The 23,152-nt window shown below is 33.3% G+C and overlaps 1 protein-coding gene across 1 annotated transcript in view; it reads right to left on the bottom strand.

Annotated features, from left to right (window-relative positions):
- Nucleotides 1-23,152, bottom strand: part of MDGA2 (MAM domain containing glycosylphosphatidylinositol anchor 2) — an 811,172-nt gene that overhangs the window by 67,343 nt on the left and 720,677 nt on the right. Inside the window, exon 10 of the mRNA XM_061182503.1 lies at nt 20,514-20,662. Coding sequence (XP_061038486.1) covers nt 20,514-20,662 — 149 coding nt within the window. The remainder of the gene's footprint in view (nt 1-20,513; nt 20,663-23,152) is intronic.

A 23,152-nucleotide genomic window follows, 5' to 3' on the forward strand; every position in this document is an offset into this window, starting at 1 on the left:
TTGAAATATTTTGTTACATATCACAGCACTGCTATTATTAACACTGGCATTAATAATAAAATTGATAATTTTTAACATTATAATACATAAAATAATATATAGACATCCAGAACATGTCAGTGAGGCAGACTAAGTACTTTTCTCAGCCTGATACAATTCTCAGATGAGCTATCCAAAATAGAATTATTATTGAGTGTTCAAACATATTAAGAATAGTTGAGAAAATTCATACCTGAGTTATTTATTTTTATCAAATCTTTTTTGATGTCTCTAATATGCAAGTTAATATGTTTCAGTGTTCACATTAGCAAGTTTTCTTTTAAAGAATTAGGGGTCCGCAAATAATGAATAGCATATATCATTCTTAAAACATCCATAAACTCATAAGATGAAACTTGACTAAAAACTGCACTCAAGTGAGTTCTCCTTCAATACATCCAACTTCAGGGTCTCAACATCCTTGCTTTTTAGACAATTCACACTTGCGTTCTTGGAAGTCTATATCCTAGTCTCTTAAGTGGTACAACCAGGGTAGACTATGTAGGATCACTAGAAGTAAATGTGAATTTCTGCAGCTGCGAGAAGGCATGGAGAAGTCACAGCTCTATTAAAACAAAATTAATGGAACATGCGGGGACAACCCTATGCAAAACAGATAATCAGAAAAAAATTTCAATCTCCCAGAAGGCTCTTCTCTATGCCTAGATGATTATCTTTCATCTCATTTCATTCTCACAAGACCATTATCTATTAAGTTATTCTGAGATAAGTTGGTAACTAGATGAAAAGTCCAGGATTTCATCTTATCTGGAGTACTCACTTCACACAAGAAGACAAATAAAGATAGAAAAGATTTCAGATGTTCAAAGCAATTCCCAGTGGTGCAGTCTCAAGATCGGGAAAGCTATTTTTGAGCATGTGGGACTTCTTGAAATCTCTGTCAAAATACTAAGTAGTAACCTTTGCATGAACACATATAAAACCATGTCTCATTTTCTCACTTGGCAAAAGTACTCATTATCTTTCAAATTCCATTTTACACTTTTATTTATATTCTTTTGAGATTGCATGCAGACTACCTCATATGTAATTACTGATACCAGTTTGCGTCATTATGCATAGGCACACTAAACCACACACAAACTGGAAATAGAAGCAAATGTAAGGAAATCAAAGCAGAGGAGTGCACAATACTTCTGAAACATTAAAATGTATCAAGTTATTATCTGGTTATACAAAATGGTACTAAAATATAGTAAACTACAACTACTTTATTGCCAGTTGCTTTTTTTCTAATTTATTTTATCCAAGTATAGTTGATTTACAGTGTTGTGTTAATTCTGCTGTACAGCAAAGTGATTCAGTTATACATATATATACACAAATTATTTTTCATATTCTTTTCCATTATGGTTTATCACAGAATATTTTTTAAATTTTTATTTTTTTAAATTTTTAACATTTTATATTGGAGTATAGTTGATTAACAATGTTGTGTTAATTTCAGGTGTATAGCAAAGCGATTCAGTTATACATATACATATATCTATTCTTTCTCAAATTCTTTGTCCCTTAGGTTGTTAAAGAATATTGAGCAGAGTTCCCTGTGCTATACAGTAGGTCCTTGTTGGTTATCTATTTTAAATATAGCAGTGTGTACATGTCAGCCAGTTGCTTTTAACAGCAGTATGACTGATCAGTTAGTGACAGAAAAAAATGAAGCACTCATAAGCGTGATGTTTGATTTATTGCTAGAACTCATTGCCCTTTATAACTGTCTGACAATGGGTTAATTTATCCTCTATAATGGAGCTCCACATAGTGAAGGAATTTTTTTGGGGGGGCGGGGGGGGGGTCACTGTAATGTTCCCACAGTCTAGACTAGTATTTATTGAATTGATGTATAAGCATTATTGAGTCAGTTACTCAGTAGAAAGAGGGATCTTACTTTCTGGATCAGCAAAAAAGGCATTTTGCCAATCCTGACAAAATGTTGTGCCATTACTTACATTTACTGACAGAGAGCTAATAAAAAATCAAGTCAACACCAAAATTCATTACCAACTGTCTCTCATTGAGCAATCCCAATTAAAACAAAGTTTCATTCTTTGCTTGTCTTAATTTCTAGCAAATCAGCTGTGGACTCTGCATTTTCATCTCCCACATAATGTGTCCTATCAGTCCTCTCATACTAACACTATGAAAACATCTGCTAATCACATTTCTAATTAGCAAAATGCCTTATTCTCTTCTGCTGGCCTTTTTATTATTATAATAATCAGATTCACACTAAAATTTTTTATTTGGACTTCCAATATTTCTTTTTTTTTTTTTAACATCTTTATTGAAGTATAATTGCTTTACAATGGTGTGTTACTTTCTGCTTTATAACAAAGTGAATCAGATTTACATATACATTTATCCCCATATCTCCTCCCTCTTGTGTCTCCCTCCAACCCTCCCTATCCCACCTCTCTAGGTGGTCACAAAGCACAGAGCTGATCTCCTTGTGCTATGTGGCTGCTTCCCACTAGCTATCTATTTTACATTTGGTAGTATATATAAGTCCATGCCACTCTCTCACTTCGTCCCAGCTTACCCTTCCCCATCCCCGTGTCCTCAAGTCCATTCTCTGCGTCTGCGTCTTTATTCCTGTCCTGCCCCTAGGTTCTTCAGAACAATTTTTTTTTTTAGATTCCATATATATGTGTTAGCATACGGTATTTGTTTTTCTCTTTCTGACTTATTTCACTCTGTATCAGAGACTCTAGGTCCATCCACCTCACTAAATAACTCAATTTCATTTCTTTTTATGCTTGAGTAATATTCCATTGTATATATGTGCCACATCTTCTTTATCCATTCATCTGTCAATGGACACTTAGGTTGCTTCCATGTCCTGGTTATTCTAAATAGAGCTGCAATGAACATTGTGGTACATGACTCTTTTTGCATTATGGTTTTCTCAGGGTATATGCCCAGTAGTGGGATTGCTGGGTTGTATGGTAGTTCCATTTTTAGTTTTTAAGGAACCTCCATACTGTTCTCCATAGTGGCTGTATCAATTTACATTCCCACCAACAGTGCAAGAGGGTTCCCTTTTCTCCACACCCTCTCCAGCATTTATTGTTTGTAGATTTTTTGATGATGGCCATTCTGACTGGTGTGAGATGATACCTCATTGTAGTTTTGACTTGCATTTCTCTAATGATTCGTGATGTTGAACATTCTTTCATGTGTTTGTTGTCTATCTGTATATCTTCTTTGAAGAAATGTCTATTGAGGTCTTCTGCCCATTTTTGGATTGGGTTGTTTGCTTTTTTGATATTGAGCTGCATGAGCTGCTTGTAAATTTTGGAGATTAATCCTTTGTCAGTTGCTTCATTTGCAAATATTTTCTCCCATTCTGAGGGTTGTCTCTGGGTCTTGTTTATGGTTTCCTTTGCTGTGCAAAAGCTTTTAAGTTTCATTAGGTTCCATTTGTTTATTTTTGTTTTTATTTCCATTTCTCTAGGAGGTGGGTCAAAAAGGATCTTGCTGTGATTTATGTCATAGAGTGTTCTGCCTATGTTTTCATCTAAGAGTTTTATAGTGTTGGGCATTACATTTAGGTCTTTAATCCATTTTGAGTTTATTTTTGTGTATGGTGTTAGGGAGTGTTCTAATTTCATTCTTTTACATGTAGCTGTCCAGTTTCCCCAGCACCACTTATTGAAGAGGCTGTCTTTTCTCCATTGTATATTCTTGCCTCCTTTATCAAAGATAAGGTGACCATATGTGCATGGGTTTACCTCTGGGCTTTCTATCCTGTTCCATTGATCTACCTTTCTGTTTTTGTGTCAGTACCACACTGTCTGGATTACTGTAGCTTTGTAGTATAGTCTGAAGTCCGGGAGCCTGATTCCTCCAGCTCCGTTTTTCTTTCTCAAGAGTGCTTTGGCTATTCAGGGTCTTTTGTTTTTCCATATAAATTGTGAAATTTTTTGTTCTAGTTCTGTGAAAAATGCCATTGGTACTTTGATAGGGATTGCATTGAATCTGTAGATTGCTTTGGGTAGTACAGTCATTTTCACAATGTTGATCCTTCCAATCCAAGAACATGGTATATCGCTCCATCTGTCTGTATTATCTTTAATTTCTTTCATCAGTGTCATAGTTTTCTGCATACAGGTCTTTTGTCTCCTTAAGTAGGTTTATTCCTAGGTATTTTATTCTTTTTGTTGCAATGGTAAATGGGAGTGTTCCCTTAATTTCTCTTTCAGATTTTTCATCATTAGTGTATAGGAATGTAAGAGATTTCTGTGCATTAATTTTGTATCCTGCAACTTTACCAAATTCATTGATTAGCTCTAGTAGTTTTCTGGTAGAGTCTTCAGGATTCTCTATGTATAGTATCATATCATCTGCAAACAGTGACAGCTTTACTTCTTCTTTTCCGATTTGGATTCCTTTTATTTCTTTTTCTTCTCTGATTGCTGTGGCTAAAACTTCCAAAATATGTTGAATGATAGTGGTGAGAGTGGGCAACCTTGTCTTGTTCCTGATCTTAGTGGAAATGGTTTCAGTTTTTCACCATTGAGGACGATGTTGGCTGTGGGTGTGCCATATATGGCCTTTATTATGTTGAGGTAAGTTCCCTCTATGCATACTTTCTGGAGGATTTTTATCATAAATGGGCGTTGAATTCTGTCAAAAGCTTTTTCTGCATCTATTGAGATGATCATATGGTTTTTATCCTTCAATTTGTTAATATGGTGTATCACATTGATTGATTTGCATATATTGAAGAATTCTTGCATCCCTGGGATAAATTCCACTTGATCATGGTGTATGATCCTTTTAATGTGCTGTTGGATTCTGTTGGCTAGTATTTTGTTGAGGATTTTTGCATCTATGTTCATCAGTGATATTGGCCTGTAGTTTTCTTTCTTTGTGGCATCTTTGTGTGGTTTTGGTATCAGGGTGATGGTGGCCTCATAGAATGAGTTTGGGAGTGTTCCTCCCTCTGCTATATTTTGGAAGAGTTTCAGAAGGATAGGTGTTAGCTCTTCTCTAAATGTTTGACAGAATTCGCCTGTGAAGCCATCTGGTCCTGGGCTTTTGTTTTTTGGAAGATTTTTAATCACAGTTTCAATTTCAGTGCTTGTGATTGGTCTGTTTATATTTTCTATTTCTTCCTGGTTCAGTATTGGAAGGTTGTGCTTTTCTAAGAATTTGGCCATTTCTTCCAGGTTGTCCATTTTACTGGCGTATAGTTGCTTGTAGTAATCTCTCATGATCCTTTGTGTTTCTGCAATTTCACTTGTTACTTCTCCTTTTTCATTTCTAATTGTATTGATTTGAGTCTTCTCCTTTTCTTGATGAATCTAGCTAATGGTTTATCAATTTTGTTTATCTTCTCAAAGATAAATCTCAATCTTCTCAAATAAATCTTTGTTTTATTGATCTTTGCTACTGTTTCTTTCATTTCTTTTTGATTTATTTCTTATCTGATCTTTATGATTTCTTTCCTTCTGCTAACTTTGGGTTTTTTTTTTCTTTTTTCTCTAGTTGCTTTTGGTGTAAGGTTAGGTTGTTTATTTGAGATGTTTCTTGTTTCTTGAGGTAGGATTGTATTGCTATAAACTTCCCTCTTAGAACTGCTTTTGCTGCATCCCATAGGTTTTGGGTCGTCGTGTTTTCATTGTCATTTGTTTCTAGGTATTTTTTGATTTCCTCTTTGATTTCTTCAGTGATATCTTGGTCATTAAGTAGTGTATTGTTTAGCCTCCATGTGTTTGTATTTTTTATAGAATTTTTCCTGTAATTGATATCTAGTCTCATAGCATTGTGGTTGGAAAAGATACTTGATATGATTTCAATTTTCTTAAATTTACCAAAGCTTGATTTGTGACCCAAGATATGATCTATCCTGGAGAATGTTCCATGAGCACTTGAGAAGAAAGAGTATTCTGTTGTTTTTGGATGGAATGTCCTATAAAAATCAATTAAGTTCATCTTGTTTAATGTATCATTTAAAGCTTGTGTTTCTTTATTTATGTTCATTTTGGATGATCTGTCCATTGGTGAAAGTGGGGTGTTAAAATCCCCTACTATGATTGTGTTACTGTCGATTTTCCCTTTTATGGCTGTTAGCATTTGCCTTATGTATTGAGTCCACTATTTCTTGTAATAGAACTACTCTATTTTTCCAATAGACATTTGAAGATATAATGCCTGCAAAACTAAATGTAAAAAATATACAGTTTACATATGCATTTATTTTCCTCTGATATACATATGTGTTGCTTTTATCTCTAAGCTCAATAATTTTCTGGCTCATATTTCTTTTTTTTCCCTTAATTAATTAATTAATTTATTATTTATTTTTGGCTGAGTTGGGTCTTCATTGTGCGCGTGCTTTCTCTAGTTGCAGCAAGTGGGGGCTACTCCTCGTTTTTGTTTGCGGGCTTCTAACTGAGGTGGCTTCTCTTGTCGCAGAGCACGGGCTGTAAGTGTGCGGGCTTCAGTAATTGTGGCACACAGGCTCAGCACTTGTGGCTCACGGGCTCTAGAGCGCAGGCTCAGTAGTTGTGGCGCATGAGCTTAGTTGCTCTGTGGCATGTGGGATCTTCCCAGACCAGGGACTGAACCTGTGTCCCCTGCATTGGCAGGCGGATTCTTAACCACTGCACCACCAGGGAAGCCCCTGGCTCATATTTCTTGACTTCATTCATGTTTCTACTCAACATCAACTCCTAAGAAAGGGGTCCCTGACCACACTATTTCATATGGTATCAATTTCATTCTTTACTCCATGATCTTGCTTCATTTTATCCCAAAACATTTTTTTACCATCCAAAATCATAATAGCTGTTTATTTGTGGAAAGGATTTCTTCCTAAATCAAAAGGAAAGTTTCATAAGGTAAGGAGTTTTTCCTGAGTATATTGTTAGGGAAGTTTCTGTCTTCTCATTAGCTCAGAGTGGGAGGCACATCTCTGTCCTCAGCTGTGGTCCCAATTTAAAGGCAACAGGAAGAGTTTCAGACAACTTCCTTGATATAATGTCCTACAAACAACCCCTACACATATCATCATACCACTGTTAGCAATAAAACCAGATACTAATAAAGCCACACATATCACCTAACCATTTATTGGTGATAAAACCAAAATGATCCTTAACATTTCTATTCCTGGTGCTTATTATAAAATATAAGGTAAAAATTCAGAGTACATAAACCTCATCCAGAATTTCAGAAACTAAAGGTTACCAAAATATATTCCATTTGCCATGGATAGAGCTGTCTTGAAGGGGGGAATAGCTAAGATTCTAGTTCTTGATTTCTTGGTATCATGTGTGCTGCCTTGGGCAGCTCTTTCCTTCTCAATTTTATCTTTTGTCACCTGTCTCTTAGCATCTTGATACTCTAACCCTGGATCTTTTTTTTTTTTTTTTTTGGTGGCGGAGCTATTTAGGCTCATTTTATACCAATTAAATAACTGTGATTTTTGGAATACCAAATACAAACTAATTATTTAAATAAGTAAGGAAATACAGTTATGATTAAAGCATTAGGAGTCTCAACGCTTTTGAAAGTAGGACTTCTTGTCCCCACAGTAATGCCTCTTATAACCTCATTATGTTCCTCTTAGTTGTTAATTTGTTCCTACACAGGTGATCTGTCTTGCAAATTGTCAATGGGTTTTTACACACTGACCAGTCAAAATATGCTCTCAAAATACATAGATTTAAACTGTATTCCAACTCAGATTTATTCTCTTATTCCTGAACATAATTAAGGATTATGAATGTAGTCACTGAATTTTTGGGTCATTTACTTTATTTCATTTAGTTTTTAAGAATAACTAAAATGGCAACTGAATGCAGGAGAAGTTTATTATTTTTTTTATTTTAGCTAATGTACTTGATTATTCCAAATTATATTCCTTCTTTCTCCCAGACTGAACTATAAGTCCACTTCTTACGAACATGGTTTGATAACTGTCTCAAAATGATGAACATGTGGAAAAAGTAGATAAGCCTCTGTTACTTCTCAAGTTATCATGAGATTCTCTGAGTACAGAATGAATTTTAAAGACACCAGTTTTCCTTTATCTCTACTTTATGTGTTGCATAGCATTAATCATTTCTGATAATATTCTATTCATTTATTTTATTATTATTATATTATCTTATTTTATTTTTATTTTTTGGTCTGCTCTCTACCAGAATACAAGGTCCATGAGATCATGGCCTTTTTCTGTCCTGTTTACTTCATATTCCATGTACATATAACAGTATGTAACATTTAATTACAAAATAAGAATTAACGTTAAGGCTTTGATGAATTACTTAGAGGAGCATGTGTCAGATTTTAGTGTTCTTTTACATAGATCATATGTATGCAAGGGCATTTGTTTCATTCTTTATTTATTGACTCAGGCACTCAAAACACACAAGCCCCTTTGAGTTCTTTACACTTTCATTATTTGAAATAAATGGTACAACTTCATAAAAAAATCTTTACTTTTTTTTTAGTATTTTTATAAGTAAACTTAAGAAGTAGATCTTTCTTTCTGAGGTTATATTTTCAGTATAAAATCAAATGGTATTATTAATATATTCAATCAAATACTGCTGGCCAGAAAGGCAGATCTGGGTAGTAATTTGAGCTCTTCATAAATATTTGGTTCTTCTATTCCTTGCAGTACATAAGGATAACACATGTTTGCCCTGTTTAACCTCAGATCATGTCATAGGGCTTACTTTGGACAAGGAAATATGAACAGAAGTGACATGTGCTCCTTCCAGGAGGAGGATTTTAAAAGCTGGTGCATGTTTCAACATGGTCCCTTCCAAAACAATTGATATTGTAACGATTGTTTTGTATCAATATACAGTAGTACTTAACCTAGTAAACCAATATTTGTGGGACACTAGGACACCTAAGGAAAGGATAATACAAAAAATATAGAGGAGACAGTATAAAGGGAAAAAAAATTATATGTTAAGTGAAACTATTCTTATCAAAAATTCTTCTAGAGTTTGTTACATTTAGGACCTTTTATTGCAGCACCTTATAAAAACATATATGTTCAAATTAGATTCTTTAAGAAGCTGTTAATTAAATATAAGAAGACTTCCTATGAATTTTTTATTGTGTCATTTTGTTAAGACATGGATCTTTGAGAATAAATTTCAGCTTAGTGTCTTTAGAACATTAAAAAATGTTGCATAGATATATTGATACATTAAAGTTACTTTACATTATAACAGAAGCTTCCTTCACATTTTATGTTTTAAAATTTCATCATTTTACATTTCTTTGAAAATATTCCATTAAATATGTGCCTGATATTCATCTCAGTAACTTCATTTTTCTCTCAATATAAACAATAATATTCAAGAATATTTTATTAACATATAAAAATGAGAAAACCAATATTAACATGTTTTGACATAAGATCTTGTAAAGACAACAAGCACTTAAGCAGTGAACATTTTCTTCATCTCTGCCTTCTTGCTCCTTTTTTTCCCCAACCTACACTTAATCATCAAATCCTTCTGATTTTGCCACATAAATTTGTCTCCAATTACCAGTGTAGCAGCACTGATTCAGGTCATTATATTTCACTTGAAATAAAACAACAGCTTTTACTCTATGCTGTCCCTTATTTTGTACCATGATAGTGATTATTTGATTCCTCTGTTTTGGCTCTGTATGTGTCTTCCCACTTCTCTCAAGGTAAAGTCCAATTTCTTTGGACTAGTTCACATGGCCCTTCATGATCTCAGTCCCTTGTATCTCCACTTTGATCTCTTCCTTCTCTCCTGAACTGTGATTCAGGGAAGGTCCAGATATACTGCATTATTTTCAGTTCTCCAAATGTTATCAAGCTGGCTTTGTATCCAGGCACTTGTTAATTTCATCCAAGTCCCTTGATCTGGGTAACTTCTCTTCACCCCTCTGGTATCAGTTTGCTAATACTTCTTCCATCAGCATTCCTCACCTACCAAAGTCATCTTAGGTTCCCCTCCAATGTTTTCACATAATACCTTATATCCACGCTTATCATAATACTTATCAAACTATATTGTAGTTTGATATCTGCTTGGTTGCCTATCTCCTTGTTTGTTTAAAACTCTCTGAAGACAAGAACTATCCTCTCACCCTCCCATCCTCACTCCTTTGGCAACTCAAATGCTTGACATAGTCTTTCATCTTTAACCTGAACTTAGTACATATTTTGTTGATTACATGAAATAATTCTTCTTTCTTATTAATGACTTATTTATAAATTGACATGAAATATAGAATATAGATTTAAGTATTGTTTTAAAATAAAGCCTAATCCCATTTTGTCTAATCTCATTTATTTAAGGCAAAGCAAATCCCTATTCTTGTATTGGCATTTATAATTTATAAACTTATTTTATTTGTCTGGAGAGGGAGCAGCAAGAGGTGAGTAGACATTACAGCCCTTCATGATAGAGCCCTGTGCCGCCTATCCAATCTCATCTCCAAAAAAACCCCATCTCTCTTTATATTCTAATAATTCATAGAATTACATCTAGTTTTATAGCAGTAAAGTATAAAAGTTAAGAAGAGAGCTTTTAGAATTAGACAAAAAAGGTTAATAATCTAGTTCCCCAGTGACCTCTCTCTCTCTGTAGAGCATGGTTATACAGCTTAAATTCTGTAAGATTATTTCTGCATCTAAACAACAGTGATAATACCAATTTTACAGAATTTTTTGATATTTAATATTATACTTGAATATTTTCCTAATTTACATTTTTTTCTGAGACCAATTATTTTATTTTTTCATTCATCATTAAAAAATTTTAAAAAGATATTAATATCATACCATAATTGAACAGTTTATAAAATTTATAAAATTAAATTTTAAAGTTAAAAGTTTATAAAAATTTAAAATTTTAATTTTAATTTATAAAATTAAAAGTTGAGGAAAAGATATCCAGAAACAGAAAAGCCTTGTATAAAATATATACATGCATTGCTGGTGGAAAAGCAGATATATTCTCAAATATAGAAGAGATTAAAGGAATAAAAATATAATATTCAAATATGTTGACATAAGTTTATAAATATAGAAGTGTATAATTTAATTAAAATATGAATGGCAACTGAAGTTAATACAAAAAGAGATAGAAAATTTCAACAGAAAATTACTACAAGAGAAATTAGGGAAAAAGGTAGAGTCTATCAGAAGAAGGAGGAGGAGGAGGAGGGGGGAGAAGGAGGAAACAGAAGAAAAATATAAAGATAAAGGCACATGGCTCAGATGGTATTCAGCTGAATTACACTTGCCAGACTCTAAACCAGATGACTTGAGTTCAAATCCAGCTTAGTCTTTCATTTAATTCTATGATCTTGGATGAGTTACTTAACCCCATGGTTTCTTTAGCCTTAAGATAGAAATAACAATAGTATCTACCTCATCGTGTTGTTTTAAGAGTTAAACATGATGATATACGTAAAGCACCTAGAATAGTGTCAGACTGTATGGTATTGAGATATATATATATACACACACACACACATCAAGGACAGCTCAGCTATTAAAAATAGGTAATGCCTATGATATTCAAACTATTACCTTCAAACTTCTACTCAACTTCTTGCTTCCATCTTTTCAGAAATGGTTTCCTTAATTTGAAGTACGCTAAAGCAACTTAAGCGCTTTGTGATATTTTGCATTTCTTGTTTGAACTTTTTAAAACAGAATAGAAACTTGGAAAAGCCAGCAATCTATAATCAAGCTATCATAAAGCAGTAGTTATTGTATGTAACTTTATTAACATTTTATTGAAATCTGTCATGTTCAACATTTATTATTCAAAGGTAAATATTGTTCCAGCTATTTTAGTTAAAATATTTTAACTGCTGAAAAGTAGTCAGGTTTTTGGTATAGAAATAGTGTAAAAATAAGTATGACTCCATATTTTAAAACAACTTAAGAAACTTAAAGAATACAACTGAAAATGATAAAGCTAAACAAATAGTAATTTATATTTAGAAACGAAAAGAAGCACTAGGAAATAGTTATCAATTCAAGACAACTCTGACATTCATTCTTGAAATCTGAGGGAATGTTCACTGAGGAGTTGTGTTTTAAGGTAGTCATGCTCCTTTGTAAAGCATTGAATTAGCCATCAGAATTACCAAATGCAAGTTTTAGTTTACACATACCACAATTAAGTAACTTTAATATCTCATTAATAGGTTTCTTATAAAAAAAAAGCCCTTAGAAATATATACAAATGTAAGCCTAAGGAACTGTGTATATCTTGCCCAGAAGAACTAAAGAAAATATTTGCAGTTGGGTTAGTTCTCAGTCCATGGTATAAACCTTGAAACTCAACAGTGGACTGAGAACAATATTTTAATAATCACTGGTTTTGGAAATGCATCAATCCAGGCATAACTAGAGGATGCACCTCCAGTTGGAACTTAATGGTTACCTATTATAACATGTAAATTTCAAATCCATTCATTCCACAAATGGTATTGAGCACCATATGCCAAGCTCTGTTCTTAAATCAGTAATTATAATACTGTTTTTCACATTGAGATCATATAGGAATGTTAGAATAAGGAAAAGCCAAAAGATGAAAATGGAATCTGATCTTAGTCTCTTCATTATAGTCTGAAAATATAAAACAGTGGTTCTCAAAGTTTGGTCCCAAACCAACATCACACAGGAAGTTGTTAAAAATACAAATTCTTGGGCCACACACCAGACTCACTATACCAGACTCTGGGGGTCGGTCACAGCAACTGTTTTAACAAGCCCTATGGATGATTCTGATGCTCACTCAAATTTGAGAACCACTGATATAAGACAAAGAAAACTGTGTTAAGTTTATTAATAGATACAGAACATAAATAGATCATAAATCCATATACAAATTTGTACTCAAACAAGCAACTTGCATGGTGTTAAAGCCTAAAAAAAGAAAATGACTGTTAATCCCAACTCCATTTTTCATTTCAAGTTTTGATCAATTTTTTCCTGAAAAGTAGTTGAAAGAGTGACTATTTTCGGGCTTCCCTGGTGACGCAGTGGTTAAGAATCCACCTGCCAATGCAGGGGACACGGGTTCGAGCCCTGGTCTGGGAAGATCCCACATTCCATGGAGCAACTAAGCCCGTGCGCCACAACTACTGAGCCTACGCTCTAGAGCCCGCGAGCCACAGCTACTGAAGCCCACTCGCCTAAGGCCTGTGCTCTGCAACAAGAGAAGCCACTGCAATGAGAAGCCCGTGCACCGCAGCGAAGAATATACCCCGCTAGCCGCAACTAGAGAAAGCCCACGCACAGCAACGAAGACCCAACGCAGCCAAAAAAAAAAAAAACCAAAAAAACCCCAAAAGTGACTGTTTTCCATTGAACTCTACACTCCCAGTCATTTAAGACACTGAATATATATACTGGTCTATTGGATAGTTTCTTTGACTGGATAAAGTCTTGGAATCCATAATAACCATGTATTTATAGGTTTATAGGTTGTAAAAGATACAGTTTAGACATTTAAAAATTGTTCTTTCATCCAAGGAAATATATCAGTCAGTCTTCTCTTCTTTATAAAATATTGATTCAAGTGGACAGCCAGGATAAGCTTAGGTAAATTTAATTAAATTTGTAATCAGTTGACCTTGGAATAATATTAAACCTATATACAATCTTTTTTTTCTTCCTATTTCCCTCTTAAAAAAGCAACACTGATTTGTCAGTATCTGGTATTTTAAAAATTTAGGGCTTTTTAATCTTTAAAAATTTTGTTTACAGGTACAAATACCTCCACCACCAACACACACACACACACACACACACACACACTCACATATTCTTCCCTTAGTTTCCATGACATTGGCAGATTTTTCTACCTCTCAGTTCTTTCTTTTTCACTGGAACTTCTATCATTACTGTCTGCATACAGTACATTTATGTCTACATTTTTGCTAGCTTTGGTTCTCATGTCTAATCCTTCTGACCTATAAATTTACACATTCAAGGGGAAGTGTTCACTCAAATTCTAGTAACATGTTTCTAACTACGGTAACTTTTGTTTTATGTTCCTCTGTCAACTCAAATTTAACAAGACCAATTTGAAAACATGAGTATATTTGCAAACTTTGATTCAATATCTTATTTCTGGCAATAATTTAATACTTTTTCACTCCAAAAGTCTCTTTGAGGTTGCTCATTTTCCACTACATTCAGGGTCAAGAAAAAGGAAAATTCTAATTAATTTTCCTTAGCAGTATTACTACATACAATGAAATCTGTACAAAAGGCCACAGACTCAGAAAAACTCCTCAGAAAGTACTTGGAATTTTCCAAGACAAAATACCCTTATTTCACAAAGCCTTCTATATCAAAGGTCTGTAGGTCATCCAGGTCTTTCAGATTTACTGTGCTTATTCCTCCTAGTAGATACATTGCGATGTTAGTATTTATAGGAATAAAGGGCATATGTGCAGTGTCCTTCACTTGGAATATCGAGACAATGTCATTTTTTACCAACTGGCTTATGGCTTATTCCTTTTCTGGAGCCAAAAAGACCATTTACAAAATGGCTTCTCTACATTTCTCTATATCCCTTACTCTCTTCTTCATTTATATATCTGATAATTTCTTGAGCATTCACTAAAGAAATTGAAGTAAACAGAAGAGAACATAAGGTCACTATACTCTTAAAAACTGTTTCTCAAAATTAAATCAATATTCAAGTTCTGTCCATTTCAAAATTTTCTTAATTCATTTTTTCTTTCTCTCCCCCTTCACTACTCTAATTTAAATCTTACTCAAACTTACTTCAAACGTGCCTAACTGTGGCCTTGCCTCTATTGTAATATCATTCAATGTACTATGTATGATATGATCAGATTAATCTATCTACAGAAGATGTCGTTTTACTCATGATTTAAGACTATAAAATCAATTCAGATGATCTGTCAATTCTCCACAGATTTCCCTGGACATGGCATTAAATGCTCTTTGTCAAATGGTTCTGCCAAACACCTCTCTCAATAAAATCTGTCCAATGGGCTTAAGTAAATTATGTATATTATTCTAATGTACATAATTCTAATATTATTGTTATATTCTAGTATTATTATATTATCTAATAATATAATTATTACTCATAATAATAGAATATTCTATTCTATTCACTTCTATCTTATTCTACCATTTTCCTTCAGCATCTGTAGACTGTGCCATAGAAACTAATATTTCATACAAGATGCTAAAGCATAAAAAGCCATCTCTTCAAGTTTTTCTGCTTCTTCTATCAATGCATTAAATTAGGTATTAGCTGTATTAATAACCATAGTTACAATGCATATGGTCATTTATGTATACAATAAATTTATAAAATTTTAATTACTATGATCTATTAAAACATTAACCCTTTAATAAACAATAATAAGCAATAAATTATTTAATAAAATAAAAAATATGTTTTAAATGGAAGGAGAAATAAACTCTAGCTCAATCATTATAGTAGCACGTATGAAGACCAAAATAAAATTTATAATAAATTCATCCAGTAATCAATTTTACCAAAAAGTGTATTTGTGATTAGTGATTTCTTAGTCATTATTAACAATAACTATTTATGAAGATAAACCTATAGAAACTAACAAGTCTCTACTTTGCTGATCATGTCACTTAACCACTATGTCACAGTACTAACTGCTCCCATTCATGTTCCTATGGAATTTTGGACATGCTCCTATTATAGCACTTTTGTTAACAGGACATTGAGGACAATACTTTTTTAAAATCCTGGTATTCACTAGATGATTAATTTACTAAAAGTTTTGTTGACTGGGTAAGCATGTGGGTATGATAATTCTAAGCATTTTAATATATCAAGAGTTAAGAAGACAGGAACACGGTAAATTAAAATATTTTATTCAATAAAATATCCCACTTTCCAAAGATGACAGTCAAAAAGTCACATTCATTGTGCATGTCTTAGGCAGAGTATAAAAAGGAAACTGTATAAAAGTCTAAAATCCTTTATTTTCAGAACCTATAGTGTGTATGCTAAATGGAGTCAAATGATGTTTGTGTTGTTTGGTATATTCAGATAATTTAGAAATAGTTTTGCTTGTTTCTTAATTCCTTTGATACTAAAGAAAGCAGACATTCAAATAACCTTTTTCTCTTTCCTGTTAAGCAACAAATGAAGCAAACAATTGGGAGGCTAGTAGCTGTCTAAGGAGATTAAACAACTGCTTAGCTGAGCCTAAAAAGTACAACGTAAGGACATTAAGATTTTGAGAAAACTTTTCTTCCACACTAATTTTTTAACTTCACATGAAATATCTGTTCTCTTTTTAAGTTTTTTAAAGCAGTGATTCCAGAATTCCAGTACTTTTTTATAGATCGACTGCAGCAACTTTTAAGAAAAGTGTATACGCCAATACTCAAATTCTGAGACAATTTTCCTCATTATATTTAAATAAAGACCCTACAGTTTAACCAAAAGGATCAGCTAATTTTACCAGAATGGTGGGGGAATGCTGGGTTCAGTTTACCAACCCCATCCAGCCAGGGATTTAATAATATACTAGTGATTTTATAATCTTACTTAAGAATAAGTAATAAAGTTTCTAACAGTTTGTGGATTAAAAACAAAGTTGGGTGCTTTACAACTGAACTTGCCATGAGTCTTAAAGGATCAAATTTGCTTCTCAGACTTTATCGAATCAGAAATGGGTTGTATACTTTAGGCCATGTTTGATATTAAAAGGGGAAGTACTTTTCATTAGATAATCTAGATAATTTATGGATAGAAGAAATTAGATATGTAGGCTCAAAATAAAAATATAGGGTAAAATAACAATTTTAAAATCATAACATATGTAACATAAATTAATAATCCCTTGAAGAAAACTTAGTCTCATAGTCAAAGACATAAATACTAATTATTAGAGAAGAAAATCCATTTTTAAAATTTATGTTGCTTAGGTTACATTCCTAACATAGTTTATTTAAACATCATCCAAGTTATGTTGGTTACATTCAAAAGCTCATAGATTCAAGATTCTAAGCTTGGGACATGAAAAAGGCCATATGCATGTCATATAAAATCTTCATTACAATGATCATCAGATCAGAATTCAAGAGTGATTATTTTAAATGCTGGTGTCTGATTGTGTGTTAAAACAATGTTGATAACCAAATGTACATACCTGAGGAAGAAGGAATCTAAATTTTCTAAGTTAATATAGAAAAATAACCTTATTTTACTTAATGACTTTGTGTCCTATTATTAAACAGGGGATATTCTTAAAGAATTATATCAACTTCATTGTATCTAGAATGCTTCTGCCCTATCATCCTCAATTTTGGTATGCAAGGGGATCTTCAAAAGAAATGATGTCTATTGAGGCCACTTTGCATGTTAAGATTTTTCATGTAAGGGTTAAGTGTAGAGAATATGGGAGTGAGGAAAAGTGTAGTGTTTATACATGATCTTTCTGTTCCTACACCATATCTACGAACACTTCCTTTCCATTCATATTGGCAGAACAGCAGAAGGCCATTACTCTTTATTGAGACACCCACAAAAGATATATCAGAGTTTCTCTTCCATGGCAAGATGTAGTATCTGAGTAAAATTATCAATAAATAGAGTATTACAAAAAAAGCACTCCAGGAAAAAATAATACTTGTTTCTAAATATAAAAGAAAATTCTAGTAAAATAAATAATGTTAAGGCAAGTAAAGAGTTAGCTTCAGAAACTGTGTAAGAGAAAGGATTGTTTTCTGGACTATGGTTTATAACACTAGGAATATGTTTTCCTCTAGTGCATAGCATGAATCTCACAAACTTGGGAAGAATAGTGTTAGCAGCAGACTTATTGATCTGATCAGGAAGGCTTTAAAGTAAGACTCAAAGTGGAAGAGAAAAATGTGAATCAGTAAAATGGATATTATGGAGGACAGAAGGTTTGAAATAAAAATAAGACATAGTGAAAAAAATGTCTAGAAATTATTTTGTGAAAATCATGGCTTGGAATAATACTTAGGCCCAGGTTATACAGTGTACTAAATAAAACTGAAATAAAAATAGTAGATATGTTAAGCTCTTAAGATGCACTTAAAAGAACTGTTACACAACCCAGGCAGATGAGTGCAAGAATTGCCACAGATATTTGTGCAGAGAGTGCCCTGCACAAGGGAACCTGGCCTGTGGGATAAGTGGGGGACGTATTCCACTCCACACTTCGATTGCCTGACAGGTATCATTATCTTCAACTTCCCAGGTAGGAGCCTAGGTTTGGCATGTTCAGAAACCTGTTCAAGGTTATATAGCTAAAAATGATAAGGCTAGATTGGCTAGAATCGGAAGCCAGATGTGTCAGGAATTCATAATTTTCGCAAAACACAGTAAGGGGAAATTTATACACATATATGCATGCATATATAATGTATTCTAAAGTAGCAGAGTAGGGGGAAATTACCTAACTAGTTTGTTCACAAGGATGAACACAGACTGGGAAATGTGTGTCACTGCATATCAGGGAGTTATATACTAGTTTTATGATCAGGAAACATAAAGACAGGAATTTAGCGGAGATGCTCATATCAGGAAAGGAAAATCTAAGAAGAGAAACTGTCATTGGAAAATAGCATAGCAATCCTAGCAAAAAAAATTATAGAAGGTAGTGTATTAATAACTAGTACAAGATATGGATGAGAAGGAAGGGCTTTAATTAGGTGGATGCCTCTTAGGAGGAAGTCTAATTCTGCTAAAATCGCTCCAGTTGAGGGGGAGGACAGAGTTGGTAATCATTCTGTTAAATGTGACTTATGGAGAAGGTGACTTGCATACATAATGGAGACTTTGGGAACGAAGGTTTAGAAGACTGTTAGCGTAAAAGAAAGGAATGATGAGTAGGGTTGGGTAAATTAATTCGGCAGATTAAAACAGGCAGCCCTACAGCATACAGGAAGCAAAGGGCAGTTACCCAGACACTCCAAAAAAATATAGCTGAGGAAGAAAGTGAGAAACTAAAGATGAAATTCTGACTCTATTGTTGCAACAAAACCTATCACCAGAAAAAAGGAAAAGACACCTAAATAAAATGATTCAATTTTACAAATAGCAATTTGGTATTAGGTTCTTAGTTTTTTGAAAACATAGGTAATAAAAGATGAATGTGAATGAACAAATCATGTAGTAAGGACTTGGAAATGAATGTGAGGTGTCTAAAGTCAAGAATGTGCTAAGATGCTCCAAATATAAAAGATCTAAAAATATTAACTGTGTTGAGAAAAGAAAAAGAAAGGGATAAGCCCATAAACCGAGGGAGACTGCTGATCTTTCTTTTTTCTATCTTCTCTATCAAGAACAATTATCATTAAATTAGAATGAGTACAACAAACAATTTTGATATGGATTTGGGATTTACTCAGATTTACTTAGGGACCAAAGTAAATGAGAGCAATAAAGAAAGTTTCTGAATGATCCACTCCTGTCTACCATGTCTGTGACCTGTGAATACTTAGACAAGAAGGATAAGAATATTCAACTTACAATGTATCTTAATTTTAATGATGTATCTTACATAGTCTTTTATTATAACTTTGTTAACAAGATTAAAAAATCATTGGTCTTAGGATAGTAACACTGAGTGGATTGCTGATGGTCGACCAATCTTTCTCCAAGCAAATTCTGTCCTTTCTACTATCCAAACTCAAAATGCTATTGTGTGATTTAGCTAAGGAAGTGGAAAACACATTTTACAAATCTATAGATAATACAAAGATGTGAAAGAGAGCTAATAGCTTATGTGGTAATCAAATAAATCTTCAAAAACGTTTTGTTATGCTGAAATAGTCACTCCAGATAACCTACTATGTAACAGGAAATAATGTAAAGACCTACATTTAAATTTCAAAAATATCATTTATACCAATGAAGGATAACTGAGTTTAACAGTGGTTCATTTGAAAAAGTTATGATATTTTTACACAATCTATAATCTTCAGCTACCTTAGGAAAACATCATATTTCATTGTTTCTTCTCATTTTACCAAAACATTTCTATTCTACAGACACATTAAATTAGCTTTTAAAAATCCTATATATAGTTTGAACCTCTTAGAATAAAAATATGTAGAATTTCTAGCTTAGGAAACAAGACAAAGAATTATGCACTATAGGTAAGTGTGAGAACATCTTAAATAAGTTTCTTTCACAGAAATTATACCATGTAATTTCTATAGAACATGTAATGATGAAGGATTTCAGAAAGCTCACTTTAATATGTCTCCTGTCATAGTGAAAAATGCATAAATTAATTTCAAAGATTTGTAAATAATTTGGAACAGTTCTGGGTAAGGTAATATTACCTTTGATATAGAAAAATATCTTCTGGAATTCATGCAAATTGATTAAAACTTTATAGCAACACATCATAGTAATAAGGTCTTCACAGAGGATCACACACACACAAAAGAAGACAATTAAATTCCTCACCTGTCTAATACCCAACCGGTATGCAACGATCCGATCTACTGCATCAGGATTCATTTGAGTCCACTGTAGACTGTAGGAGTAAACACGGTGTCTGTTCTGCCACACAGGATTGTAGGTATCGTAATAGAATTCTGGAGCATAGGCCTTTCCTAAAAACAGAAAGAGTCCTTAAATTTAAATGACATGTTACAGTTAAACATACTTACTTATTCTTTACGCCCTTTTATTACTTTCTACTTCATGTTCCATAAGTAATTCTTGTATTTAAAAAGTCATGTGATTAAAATCTAATCAATTTCTGGAGAATTTGAGAAGAGATGCAAGAAGATTTCCTGGTTGGTTGTATAAGCAGTGTAAGAGGAAGAGAAGAATCAAGGATGACTGCAAGTTTTTTGGTCTAAGCAACCAGAAGAATGAAGTTTCCATCAACTGATATGTAAAGCTATGGGAGGATCAAATTTGGGGGGAGAAGATCAGGAAATTATTTTTGAACAATTTAAATGATCTAAATGGAGCCATTAAGTGGGATACACTTGACTAGAATTCAGGAGAGGCCAGGGTTGGCGATATAATCTTGCTAACCATAGGTGTATAGATAAGAGTTTAAATTTAAGCCGTGAGACTGATGAGATCACCAAGGGAGTGTGTGTGGATAGAGAGAAAGGCTAAGGTCCGACCACTGGGGCAATCCAAGGTTAAAAGATATGGGAGGAGATAACAAACCCCACAAAGGCCTGAGACAGAACAACCAGTGAACAGGAGGCAAATTTAAAATGTGGCATCCTAGAAATCAAAAGAAGTATATCAGTGAGATAGGGGTATGGGATTAAGAGACACAAACTACTATGTATAAAATAAGCAACAAGGATATACTGTACAGCACAGGGAAATATACCATCATTTTATAATAACTTTAAATGGAGTATAATCTATAAAAATAGTGAATCATTATGTTGTACACCTGAGGTTAATATAGTATTGTAAATCAACTATATTCCAGAAAAAAAATAAATAGATAAAAAAGAAGTATATCAGCAAGTAAATGATCAACTCTGTCAAAAAAAAAATCGGTGAAGATGACAATTTGTGTTTATATTATCCATGTCTTTGGTCACTAAATTGAAATTAACCAAACAAAAACTTAACAACACAAGAACTTTGGTCAATAACAAAAAAGGTTTTTATTTAGATTTTAAGGATATGTGAGGTATACATAGTATATGTAACATACATAAACCATCTCAGTTTTTGTCTTTTAATTGCCAAATAGAAAAATGCACAGACCATGGGAATTATATGTCCAACTTTTTTTTTTTAATTAATTAATTAATTAATTTTTGGCTGCATTGGGTCTTCATTGTTGCATGCGGGCTTTCTCTAGTTGCGGTGAGCAGGGGCTACTATTCATGGTGGTGTGTGGGCTTCTCATTGTGGTGGCTTCTGCTGTTGCCGATCATGGGCTCTAGGCGTGCAGGCTTCAGTAGTTGTGGTGCGTGGGCTCAGTAGTTGTGGCTCTCAGGCTCTAGAACACAAGCTCAGTAGTTGTGGCGCACGGGCTTAGTTGCTCCCAGGCATGTGGGATCTTCCTGGACCAGGGAATTGATCCTGTGCCCCCTGCACTGGCAGGCAGATTCTTAACCACTGCGCCACCAGGGAAGTCCCCCAACTTTTTGATATTCTGAAATATAGATTTTTTTCACACCATCTATTTTTTACCAATAATACATTTATTTATTACATCAATATTTAGTTAGAGCCTACTGAATGCCAAGTAGTGTTCTAGGCAATGAACGAGGAGGTATGGCCTCTGTTTTCCTGGAAATTGCTTACATTTTCTCCAACTTTTCAAATAGCTTTGCAATTTTTACTGGATTATGATTTAATAAGTTGTACATTATTCAACAGATTTTTTTTAAATTAGATTAAATATTAAATGTCCTCCTGGGGTTTTCCTCCTGGGTTCCTGTATGCAGGAATATATCTTACTTGTTTTTTTCTTTTTCTTCATCATTAGTCATCTATCATCTAGGGATTGCAGAAGAGTTGATTCATAAGAATTTATAACAGATAGTTAAAGTATGAATGTTGAACACTAAGAATGAAAGTGATGGTCTCTATTACCCTGGTGAGGTTCACCAGGAAAAAATGTCAGATGAACTGAATTTAATTTTTGACAAATTTACTAGTAAAATTAAATACATTGAATTAAATATCTGAATTTTAGTAACATTTGGAAAAGTCTCCTACATCAACACTGTGTGCATTAAAAAATGTTCTATGAATATTCATTCAGTTTTATTGAAAATGGATTATCAACTCTATACAAACAATCTTGCATAGAAGGAGGTCTCTGGAAAAGAGTCATCACATTCATTTTATTTCTTCTGTATCTTGTATGATATTTTTACTTATTACTAACTAAATGATAGCACAGATTCAGTTCACAACACTTAGCAAAATCTAGATGACAGGAACACAATATACTGAATGAAGGAATCAATATCCAAAACATCATTGACAACCTGTATTTGAGACCAAATTTCCCAAACTGTTATTGAGGAGGTACATTTAGTAGTAGCCTAGATAAAGAGCCAGGGGTTTTGATTAAAAATAAGCATCCAAAACCTATAAATGAAGTA

The sequence above is a fragment of the Eubalaena glacialis genome, chromosome 2, assembly GCF_028564815.1.
Source record: "Eubalaena glacialis isolate mEubGla1 chromosome 2, mEubGla1.1.hap2.+ XY, whole genome shotgun sequence".
Taxonomy (NCBI): Eukaryota; Metazoa; Chordata; class Mammalia; order Artiodactyla; family Balaenidae; genus Eubalaena; species Eubalaena glacialis.